Source organism: Acartia tonsa, chromosome 11, assembly GCF_053477335.1.
Source record: "Acartia tonsa isolate MP-2025a chromosome 11, ASM5347733v1, whole genome shotgun sequence".
Taxonomy (NCBI): Eukaryota; Metazoa; Arthropoda; class Copepoda; order Calanoida; family Acartiidae; genus Acartia; species Acartia tonsa.
Window position 1 is genome coordinate 35434695 of NC_137270.1, and position 12844 is coordinate 35447538.

Genomic DNA, 12844 nt, shown 5'->3' on the forward strand with positions numbered 1-12844 from the left:
AAAATTTCAATTCGTAAAAATTAAACCTAGGTTGTTCGCATACACAAAAATTAAAATTGAAAAAAAAATTATTTTTTTGGTCGGGGGGGGGGGGTGGATTCATGGGGGCTTCGCCCCATGTTGCAGTGGGGTTTCCCCCACCCCAATTACTTGTTTTTGTTTACAAAAATTTAAAAAATTTAAAATTTTGGAAGTGGGGATTTTTCTTATTTTTGAGGGGGTTGGGGTGTCCCACCCCCCAAGAAAATAGCTTAAAACCACCAAAGGACCAGTAGGTATATTCCCAGAAGGGTAGAGCCAAATTTGATCTGCAGTTACTGAGATTTTACAAAAAATGTAAAAAAAAAATTTTGGGGGGTTGGTTTATTTTTATTTTTGGGGGGGTCGGGGGTGTCCCACCCCCTAAGAAAATAGCCTAAAACCACCACAGGACCAGTAGGTATATTCCCTGAAGAGTAGAATCCAATCGGTTCAGTGGTTACTGAGATCTTAAGGGACAGACAGACAGACGGACAGACAGACGGACAGACGGTCAGACGGACAGACATCAAGCTACTTTGTATTATAGATTATAGATATGAAAAGCGATAAAGTGAGCTTTATCGTATAAAAAAGTTTGTTAGAATATATCCTTTATTTGTAATGTTTTAACCAACAGAAATCGCAAAATTTAGGACATACAATCTTCATATAAAAGTAAAATGATATTTGTTAATCTGTAGCTTAAGATCTTGCAAACTGCTGGATCTACATTTTTCTCCTTAAGGTTAAGCTCTTCTCATAGAATTTAACTATTTTAGGGGAAGATGTGAGAAATTGAAAAAAATGTAAAAAGGGGGGATGAGGGTGTGACACTTTTTGAAACCAAACTAAAAGTCAACTAAAAAAAAGAGTTACAGCATGGAAATTTGGTATGGCAGTTGCTTTAAAGAGGTACAATGTAGAATTGTGAAGAAACGGCGGCGAAACCGCCTCTATCACCGGAAAACGGGGGTTTCGCCACCTTTTCTTCAAAGTTCCACATTATACCCTATTAAATCGATTGGCATTTTAAATGTCAGTGCTGTAACTATTTTTTAAGCTGAATTCCTTTAGTTTTGGTTTCAAAAAGTGTCACAACAGCCTTAAATTTCCCAAGAGGCCTCTATTGGCATAGCTGCTAGTAAATATAATAATACCATACTTGTGAATTATTTGCTAACATCACAAAAATGGTTTAATTTAATTTTGAGAACTTTTTACGAAACTTATTATTTTGCTTTTCTATGAGACTGCACCATTTTTATTATAAAGGGAGGGAATATGAAAATACATCATCATATAGGGGGAGAGTCTTTACATGGTGTGCAATCACATCAGCATGTGTATCACAATAATCAATGTTATAAGTATTGATGCATAACCCAGACAACAACCTGGCCTCTGTATTGGGGACCTTTTTTCGTCTGTTAGCAAATTACTTTCTATAGCGACTTGGCTGTGTTTATAATTACAATTCTATTGGCTGAAATTCAGAGACACAGTTGAAAGTTGGCACAGGTTCCACGGGATGGGGACATACAAATGTTTAACCCCTTTCCCCTCTAATGATTAACTCCAATATCGCAATAATAAAAAATTAGAACCGTAAATTATTATTACAGCACAAATTGCTCATTTCCCTTTTATTAACTATCGTTATGAATTTTCATTTTATTTAATATATGTGTTGTGATTTTTTGCAAATTAAAAACTATTGAGAGTTATTGTAAACAGAGCTGAATCTTTAAATCATTTAGTGGTGACTCAGGCCAGATCTGCTTCGAGATGAGCCAGAGGTGAGCCACAGCTAATGCTAAAAAACATTGATCTTTAAAAGATTTACAGCCCATGATGTGGCCAGATTACTTCCCGGCTCGGTGGCATTACAATACGTGTGTTGCCGGTGAGCCGCAGGCGAGCTGCTTAGTGAGCCGGATCACCAATGCAATTTCGATTTAAAGATTGATATGAGGTAAGCCACTTTTAAAATCGGCTCGCTTGTGGCTTGTCTTGGGTAGATCGTTGATATAAAGATCCAGCTCAGTATACGAAAGTTAATGCACACCACTTCATCTTTTCCAATAAAATTAGCAATACACTTCGTGTGAAAAAGGCATGGTTCTTAAGGGATAAGACAATGAATGATAAATAGATGTACATCCCAAATTACAATATTTAATTTTCTCTCATGTAGATTAAAATTTTTGGTAGGAAAAATTTGACATTATTAGTCTGTTTAACCCAATAAAAAGTGATAAAAGCACCAACAATTTTAAGACAACAAAAATTTGGAGACTCCTACAAATTACAAAACCTAAGAAATAAAACATTTTAGAAAGCTTAAGAAAGATTAAACAATTTTCGAGTTGAGCCTAAAAATGAGAATTATGCTAATCAAATTCAATATCCGGTTTCTTAAGGATTTCCAAGAAACTTTTTACATGTAGAAAAGTGTAGATAGATATCAAGATAATATTTACCATATCTAAAATGTTTTCATAGTGAAATTTTTACTTCATGATAGGTTTATAACACAGATAAAATAAAACATGAATAAAGTAGATGTAAAAAATCTTATTTTCTATCTATATTCTGTTTATCCATCTGTTTTTCTGTCTGTAATACTGCTCTATATTCGGTACTCTCTACTGATCTATCTATTAGGGAGATGCAGCCAGGAATAGTTTAAGTGACAATGGAATGTCTTAGCCAGTGATTTATATTTTTATTTTGTCCTTCTGTCTGTAATACTGCTCTATATTCGGTTCTCTCTACTTATCCATCTATTTGTGGAATGCAGCCAGACATGCATGGTTAGAGAGACAATGGAATGTGTTAGCAAATGATTTCTATCTATACCATGTTCTTCTGTTTGAAACACTGCTCTATATTTGGTTCTCTACTTATCTATCTATTTAGGGAATGCAGCCAGGCATGGTTAGAGAGACAATGGGATGTCTTAGCCAAGGTTTTATATCTACTCCAGTATACACACACACTGAGGCAATACATCAATTATTTTCTCGTATTCATTCGAATCCGGTGGATAGGAACCGGTTCTCATCCATACGAAAAAACTATGTCTAGCATCGTATAATATCCTGACTTCTACGAATATAAAAATGTAAAATCATAAGATTAAAACCAGTTTTTTTAGCCCGTGCCTTCGGCACCTCGGGGCTAAAAAACTGGTTTTAATCGCATAATTGTACATTCTATATCCGCGGAAAGCCGTTTATAATACGATGGAAAAAATAACTATTACAACCCTTTTAAAAAAAGAGTCTGACATAACAAGTCATAATTTTTGGAAGAAGAAAAGCACTAATTTATTTATCTGATTGGCGGCTTCCCTCAAAGTGCATAATCAAGCTCCAAACACCACATTTAAATAAAAAGTTGAAAGAAGGGGGTGGGGTGGGGGGGGGGTAATTAATTGTTTGTTTGTTTGTTACTTTAGGTCAGGTTAGGAAAGGTTATATTGGTTTCTAGGTAGCCTCGCAAGGTTAGAACCCCCTTATTGCTATGGTAAATTAGAAAAAGCCACCCCTCCTATTTCTATTTAATTAAAAAATAAAGGAAGTGGGTTGCAGTTTTCGATAAGCACTTTCAGGGAAAGCACAATCTATCTAACTTATGAAAACTTTTTAATAATAATGAGCATAAAAAAGTACAGTATGACCTTCAATTAACCTAAAATGAATTCAACCATTCAAGTTTCCCTTCAAACCCTTCTATGCGAATCATCTATTTTAATTAAAAAAAGATAATCTGAGTTTTTAAAAGTTTTTGATGAAGGTGCATATTTGCAAAAGAGAAAGTGTTCATTCAATTAAGATTATTTTAAAAAGAAGCGAATTATACATATTAACAAATACTGACAAATTAACGACTTAATTAACGATATTGTAATGGAATTATAATAAAAAAATTGACTGCCAAACAAGTTTTTGTTTAAAATTCGGAAGCAACTTATAGTGCCTATAAAAAATGACGTCATACAATATAAATGACCAATGATAGGCCAGGAAACATTTTACCATTGGTCAATATAAATGTATACTAGCCCATCATTGGTCATAGGTATTGCATGACGTCGTTTATTTTATAGGCACTATTAGCTGCTTCTTAATTTGCTAATTTGTCTGAGCACCTCTGCGATTAATTTAATCCAATTATTGGGAAAAGTGTCGCCTGGTGAAAACGAGTGAGAAAGTATTGATGGACAAAATTGGCAGGCAATGGTCTGCCAGGATACAGGACAGGTATTCCGGCCCTTCTATAAATATTATACCTTTTTGTAGATTCCTGTACCGATAAGGGATAACCAGGGATGTAAAGGGATAAGACAATGGCCGATAAACTGATGTACATTCCCAATTATGATACACAAAATTACAGATTACAATTAGTGGTTGACACGTTTGGCCACTCAACTGAATGAAAGGTGTTAAGCTAACGAATAAGAAAACGATATCATAAAACTTTGGGGACAAGTGTAATAAACGGGCCAATGTCCCCTCCCTCCTTGGAACATAACCCCAATATCAAAAATTGATGTATCTGAAAAAACAGGGAAGAGGGGGTTATACCTGCCCACATGGAAGGTTGATCACCCAGAACTCAAGCCAGGCGGCATCTGGTATTGTATTTGAACAGGTAAATAGTCATTTACCGCATCGTATTATAGACAGCTTTCTGTGAAGTGTAAAAAAAAATTATCAGTTTTGTTATTCCCTAGGGGACGAAGGCTTGATTTAAAGTCATACTGGAAATTTGATTTCTCATTTTTTCCATCAATTATTAGATAGAAATCTTTTTGATCTCCCCAAAGTTGAGAGCGTGGTGTTTCTCTTCAAAGTGCCAAGAACTGCCACCCCTCCCGTACTTTCGAATGGTGGCATTTGAAGAAAATTGCCTAGGGCATGTTTGCCATAGTTATATGTTAACATAGGTAGCTTTAAGTTATTTCACAATTTGAATAATATTTTATTTCCATAGATTTTGGTTCCGTATCCTGCAGTTGGTAAATATTACCTTACCCTTTCATCACACTGTTACTCTACTAATGGAGACAGGTAATGAATACCATCATAATATTTAGAATTAACGGCTACGCCCCTAAATGCCCCTAGAGGCATCTAGTGCCAATGAAGTAGGGGGGGGGGGCATAGCTTTAAACCTTCCAAAGACCTTTGAGAAGCTACACTGTAAAGGAGAGCCATATCGGTTCGGTGGTTAGAGAGATTATTCGGTGCAGACACACACACAGATCCTGTTAATTTATGATAAGGATAAAACTTACAGATTTGTAATAATAGTGAAAGTTTATTAAAGTCATTTGGGAGTTTAAAAACAGGTTTTGAAAAAGTAACAAAAAAGTATTTGCAAAAAGTTCTATAAAAGTGTTACTATATTATAGTGATTATTCCAAGTTGTCCTTAAACAGAAGAAATAGATCAAATAGAAGCTTTGCTGTTAGAAACGCTAATTTAACTGAAGATTGTTTAACCTTATTTAAAATACTTTCAGGCCTTCAGATGACTGTTCCATTGTGCCAATCCAGATTTTGTTTTCCATCCATTCAAACTCTTGTATCAGTGGCACCTGTGGCAGGTACTGTTCTTATTTTAGCTACACAGATGCTCTATAATCTCATTATCTGAAGGAATGGTTCTAATATGAGCTGTGTGTCCATTATGATAATAAATATGTAGAGGATTCAATAGATTAATGTCAGCTCCTAGAGATCTTAATGTAGAACAATGTATGATGAATTTATCCAAATGATAAGGAATAAAATTACCACTTATTTAAACAAAAAGTTTTAGTTTAATAGATTTTTAAGTTTTTAAGCAATCGAAAGAGAATTCGAACTATTTATTCCTAGAACTTTTCAAAGGTTGAAATAACAAGGATGACAACATCTATAAAAGCGAAGCTCTGAACGGTAGGACGAACAAACATTAACACATTAACACATTAGAGTGTAAGAACTAATCAGAAAATAAATAACTTAAGTAAATAATTGTAAGTAAATTTGTTGAAAAACTGCTTAAATACTGGATAATGTTTAAGGACATACTTACATTTTCAGCACTTGATTATAGAGATGATTCGCTTGTAGCATTGTAGTTTGTTGTCCTTGGATTAGGTATTTAAAAATCATATCAATCGTACTATTATATAACATAAGAAATTGTTGTTAAAAAGTTAAAAATCATCATGTTTAAAATAGACGTACGGAATTCTGTATGGTAACTATTAAAGAATTGCTACGCTTTCTAAATCAAAACTACCTACTACAGGAATCATCATGCAAAGTTTGAAATCGATAGGACAATTATAACATGCCTAAATTAACGAAAAAAGCTATCCGTTATGGATTGACGTACGGATGGACCGACCCCAATTATAGAAAAGCTTCGCTTTGAAATTACCAAGACGAACAAAACCGACTGGTAGAAAAGCTTTGCACTAGTAATTTCCTATTTTTCTGATTAGTTACATAAATGATAGAATCAAAGAAGAAAATATAAAAGAATATAAGAATTATTGCAAAAAAAGCTTTAATTTGTATTAAGAATTAAATTAAAGTTTTTCTAATTATAAAAGAGAGGGATAGATTATAACATTTGCACTTAACTCTCTTTATCAGAGATACAGGGATAGGTGAATGGAAATTTGATTAAAACACAAGAGGTAGTTTACCTTAGAGCGATATGGACTTATAGGTGAAGATACTGACTGATTCGCAAAATGTAAAAAAGTCCTTGTTGAAAGCAAAGCTTTTTCTACAATAAGGGTCGGTCCGTCCGTCCTTAACGGTTAGCTCTTTTAGTTAATTTAGACGGGATAGAATTTTTCTATCGAGTTAAAACTTTGCATGGCGATTCTTAAAACAGTTCGGAACAATCTAGAAAGCGTAGCAGCTCTATTATCGTTACCAGAAAGTCCGTACGCCCTTGTAAAACATGCTTATTTTTTTAACATTTTAACAACATTAATTTGTATGATATGATTATCCTAGTCATCCTTATTTTATAATACATAACTTTATGTTTGGCATTATTCATTTTGATTTATATTCATTGTCTGATCCCCATACTCCCTGCTTCTCATATATTTGATCTGCTTTAGATAGAAATGCATTACAACTAAGAACATACAAATGCGATAGAATAATAAGAGAGAGAGAGAGGGGACAATGCGCTGTTTATTACTCTAGTCCTCAAAGTTTTACAATAACGTTTTCTTATTTGTTTGGGACTTTTACTGAATTTTGATTGGTTGGTTTATTAAGTTTCAACCACTAACTTCATTCCTAGGAGGGGTAATTTTGTGTGTCATCATTGGGGATGTACATCAATTTATCGTTCATTGTCTTATCCCTTTAGATTCCTGTAGAATAATACTTATAGTTCAAAATAATGCATTTAAAACTTTTATCTATTAAATGGTATTTCCTAAGCCATTTTGAACTTTTTTCTTTGCTTTAAGATTATCTTTCCAAAACTACTAAAATATGTGTATTAAAAACCAATAAATCAGCACCTTTAAATCAATGAAAACCAATTGATATTGAGTGTCATGAATTTAAAATTGAATATATTTTCCATTGTGTTTGAAGGGGCATTGTTTTAGCCGAGGGGGGTAAATGTTAGATGCACCTAAAACTTAGCATATAGAGATGGGTGACCCTACAATAACACACATTGTTTAAGTCATAAAATTAGCAAATTTAGTATATTAAGATCAAGAGTGAATAATATATAAGCTGTAAACTAAAGAATAGTTATTTCTCGCATCGTGTTATAAACGGCTTTCCGCGGATATAGAAAGTACAATTATTTTCGTATGGATGAGAACCGGTTCCTATCCACCGGATTCGAATGAATACGAGAAAGATATTTTCAAAATTTTTATTTTAAACTACCCATTCAACCTTTTACCCTTATTTTTTTTATTAGAATTATGAATGACCTTGCCCTTAGTAGACTATAAAGGGCCCTGTATTCGAAGGAGGAGGAATTGGTTAGATAACAAACATAGTTAAAGGGGTGTCAATACTCCCCTTAAAATTTAAATTGGTAAGGTCTACCTTTACCTTTTCCCATCCACTAATTGTTTCACCCCCCTCCCCCTGGTTACTGTGCACGCCACTGTATACAAAAGCGTAGAAATATAAATATGAAGAAAGTGGAACATATTAATCCTATTTTTATTTCAACAAAATTATAAGATTAATAGTTCAAATGCATGAAGATATTATATCTGTATAATTTGAGATGGTTCAATTAAACCTAAATATAAGATTCAAACAGTGACATACAAAATAACAAAAAAAATCCACAAAAGGCGAACGGTGGAAGAACGATAATTTTAACTAATTTTTCTGTTAATATAAAGATCATATCCTATTATATAAAGTAGTAAGGTTTTTTTGTGTAAAAAATAAGATTTTAATAACTACTAACATAGCTTTTGGGTAGTTTTAGGCTATTTTTTTGTCCCCTTCTTATTCCTTTCAATTCAAAGCCCATGGATGCTAGCAGCGCATTAGATAGTTCATCATAAAAGTAAAATAGTGTTGAATACAGTAAAAAAAGATTGCAAATTTAAAATAAAGAAGGAAAATATGAATAAGAATTGATTTTCAAGATTTTTTGTAGCTTCTTGTGGATGGGCCGGCCATATATATTATTTGGGCCTTAGAATTCATTTATAAATGTACAACTTAAATTAGAGAGAGAGAGAGAGAGAGAGAGAGAAGGAGAGAGAGGAATTGTAATTTATGTAAATTTATGCGTGTTTCAATAATTGAATCATTTCACTTTGATAAATTTTATCACAGTCGCATTATTGAATTATAAATTCAATTGTTTCATTGGCCGTTGAACATGCAAAATTTATAAGCGCGTGCATTTTTTTTCTTGATTGAAATTCTTCTCAAATGGGGCCATAAAGTGTATATTCGTCGCATTGAAAAATATAAATAATAAAATCGCTAATATTTTTTTAAAAGTTACCCCAGAAATATTACTTACATATGTTATAAAATACTATTTGCTTAACTCTAACGTATACCTTTCAAGATCTTTATCTTTAAACAAAAATTCTTACTTTAAGATATCGGATAATTATTAGATTAAATTAGATTTATTATTCTTGGGTGTACATACATAGAAAAAAAAAACAATAATAAATGAATTCAATGAGTATTATATACATTAATATATACAGTCAAATTTTATTGATATGGTTAATTTATAAAAATTTTCTTCCCAAATGGCAGTTTCCAAAAAAGTAGAAGTATGCAGTAATGTGTATTCACACATTGTTTTCATACAGGCCATAATAATATACAGTTTGACTTTGGAAAAGTGTTTGATTGTAATTTAGTTTTTTTTTAGATATGGACGGTGTTTCCAGTATGTCAGTGGTGAAGTTTTATACTCCTCCTGTACATGTCATGCAGGTAAATTATTTTCCAGTATGGCATCGAAACCGATTGATATCCGTTGGATTAGAACCGGTTCTAAGCCATACTGAAAAATCATGTATAGCATAAATTTTCCACGAATATTAAAACAGAAACTATAAAATTAATACCAGTTTTGTTAACCCGCGCTTTCCGCCCCTTTTTACTAACAAAACTGTTTATAATCTTATATTTTTTTACTTCATTATCCGCAGATAGCTGTCTATGATACGATACGATAAATTACTAACAAAAAATTGAAGCAGTAGAATGTTTGTCTGTCTGCTTGCTACTTAATATAACTACAAAGGATTAATATTATTTTCATGGAATATTTATGCTATTTTTTAAACAAAACTTTACAGCTCTCAGAAAATAAAAAACAAACTCAATATAAAGATTGCTCTGATTAACAATTTATATAAGAAATTTGGGGTATAGTCCCTTTCGTAACATCGCACCTTATGGGGCGATTCTTCGTATTTTTCACATTAGCTTTTCTCCTATTTCTAGCCCCTGCGGGGGGCTCTAACCCTGTGGGGCAATTACCTAACCTAATTTTACCTAAAATAACCTATAAAAAGCCATTTTAAAAATACGACGATTCGCCCCTTATGTGGCGATGTTACGAAAGGGACTATTCCCGAAATTTGTTGAAATAGCTAAAAATTCATCAAATTGTAAATACTTTTATCTAGTTTTGTATTATGTTAATGCAATTTTTTCTTTTCCAATAAAAAAGTTGTTCAGCATTTTTTTTACATTTATTCAGCATTTTAAAAATTGGTGTTTGCATCAATTTTATGCACAGTACACACATTTTTTATATTAAATCGGTTGCCTATATTTCTAAACAAGATTTTGGTAGCGAAACTTCTTTGCAAGAAATATTTACAAGTGCTTTTAATAAAACTAGCAGTCACCCACTACATAAAAGGATCTATAAGAAGCTTTACAATTCAGTCCAGCAGTCAGCAAAATCCTTCAGTAGACACAGACAGAAAGAGAGTCATACAGACATTTTGTCACTTTTTTAAAGAACGCAACATTTTACACAACCATGGTGGCAAACTTAAGTTTAAAACATGTCTTAACGTTCTATCTCTTTATCAACTTACCATCGACAAGTTTTAGAATGAATAGTATCCCAAATTAAATAACCAGTGGTGCCTAAAAAAAGATTTGTATTCACATATACATATACTAGAATCTACGCCCTAGAAGCTTCTAGTGGCACTGACGATGGGGGGAAGTTGACCTACCCCCCAATTTTCTTTTTGAGTTTTAAAAATAAAAAGTAAAAAAGATGGAGGGGAGGAATTTTTTCTTGGGGTGATATCTCATGGGAGGGTAGAGATACCCTCCCCAAAATTAGTTATAAACATTCCATTGCTCTATAAGAAGCTTTACTGTGAAGGAGAACCATATAGGTTCAGCGGTTAGCAAGACCATTCGATACAGACAAAAAATGCATACTACTTAATATAATAGGATATAAATTTCAGGTATTTTCAAGTAAAGGTTGCATTAATAACATTGCGATTTAGAAATATATAATAAAGCATGGCAACAGTTGGATGTAATAGTTCATAGTTCTGTATAAAAAAATATCTTTTTATAGCAATGATAAAAAGAATATATTGGAAGGGAGTAAAAAGTAAAAATATTCAGTTGTAAAAACCAACTTGAAATACTGTAATAACATGGAACAAAATTGTAAAAGAAATTTAAAGAAAAGATAAAATTCAGAGGTTAGCCAGTATAAAAAAGAGATAGAAAGTCAACAAGGATTACAATATTCAAAAGAATCGATGATCAGAAACAGAAAATAAGAAATATTCTGAAGTTTCTGTCTTATATCATTTAATTTAATTACTTGCATTCAAATAGCAATTTCCTGAAGTATTATCGACGACCTTTGTTTACCTCATAGGGGCAAACATTTGAAAATGTAAAGAAGCTTCACTGCCAAAAAAAGAACAATACCTACCTGAACTTAAATTGCAAAAATGCACTTGCACGAATTAAATTATAACTTTTTTATTAACTTTTACATCTTGAGCAGAAATAAAAATGTATTTGAATTTTAGGATTCTTAGAATGGGATTTTTTCTTTTTCTACCTTTGTTTAAATGAATGATGAAATTTCATTTGGCAGATGATGTACGTATTGGTGCAAAAAATGGGGACAAATTTCAAATTGTTTTGGCGTGTGACGTCATACCCCCATCTCTTTTCTAGGGGGTTTCTTTCCTCCTTCCCTTTTCTTTCCCCTCACTTGTGACGTAAATAAACAGCCCCGTCAAATCAATTTAAAAATTGTCCCCATTTTTTGCACCAATACGTACAGCATCCAGCATAAGATTAGGCCTATATTTTTATTCGTTGGCTTATTATTTTAAGGGCTCTTAATTAACTTTGATTGGTTGGTTCATTAAGTTGAGTGTCCAAACGTTTCAACCATTAATTGTTATCTACAGAAGTGGTAATTTTTGGGGATGTACATCGATTTATCGGTCATTGTCCTATCCCTTTAGACTAATAAGCCTTCTGTATTATATCATCAAAATATTTAAAAAACAAAAAATTCTTGAGAATGAAACCAGATAAATCCTGCCTGCTTTGATTCTGGTGTAAGTTTTGCCATATTCTTGCACCTACTTGATTTGGTGGCCCATATATTCACTTTATTTGCATATACAGGGTGACCAATAAAAAATCTCACAGCAAAACTGCTTAGTCTTGTGGCCCAATACATTCACATGCAAGGTATGAATAAAAAAGCTATATAATTGTTTATGTTTCATTAACAGGGCTATCAACTTAAAATTACATTATAACAAAATAAAATTATTTGTTGGCCCATATATTATCTTTATTTGTATAAACAGGGCGGACAATAAAGAAAACTATGATTCAACAAGGTCCCTTTGTATGGTAACCTATTCTAATTCATTTGTTTCATGAGATGAGTATAAAAATATCTGATAAAACAAATATCAATTTTTACTTTTTATGCATTTACAGGATGTTTGACTAAAAATTTTAAAAAATAAAACTACTAGATGATGAAGAAAACAAATAAAATTATGATAATGTGGCTTATAAAATGGGCAGGTTTATGTCATAAATCTAAAGATTGAATTTAAATTGACAAAAATAAACAAAATATCAAAATTAAAATCTGACATTAATAAAAAATTATAAATATAATATTTTGTACTGCTAAATGATTATAATGAAATAATTTAAAAACCACCCTTTATATATTGACTAGTAGTTGGACATCTGTAGAATTGGTGAATGCACAAAATTTTGTCCACAAAACTGCTCAACAACATA

General features: G+C 32.3%; 1 protein-coding gene across 1 annotated transcript in view; it reads left to right on the forward strand.

Moving 5' to 3' along the window:
* LOC145332084 (post-GPI attachment to proteins factor 6-like) overlaps window positions 1–12844 on the forward strand; it is a 97478-nt gene that overhangs the window by 61358 nt on the left and 23276 nt on the right. Inside the window, exons 13-17 of the mRNA XM_080177016.1 lie at window positions 2941–3024; window positions 4597–4680; window positions 5023–5099; window positions 5554–5637; window positions 9435–9499. Of these exons, the coding sequence (XP_080033142.1) occupies window positions 2941–3024; window positions 4597–4680; window positions 5023–5099; window positions 5554–5637; window positions 9435–9499 (394 nt within the window). The remainder of the gene's footprint in view (window positions 1–2940; window positions 3025–4596; window positions 4681–5022; window positions 5100–5553; window positions 5638–9434; window positions 9500–12844) is intronic.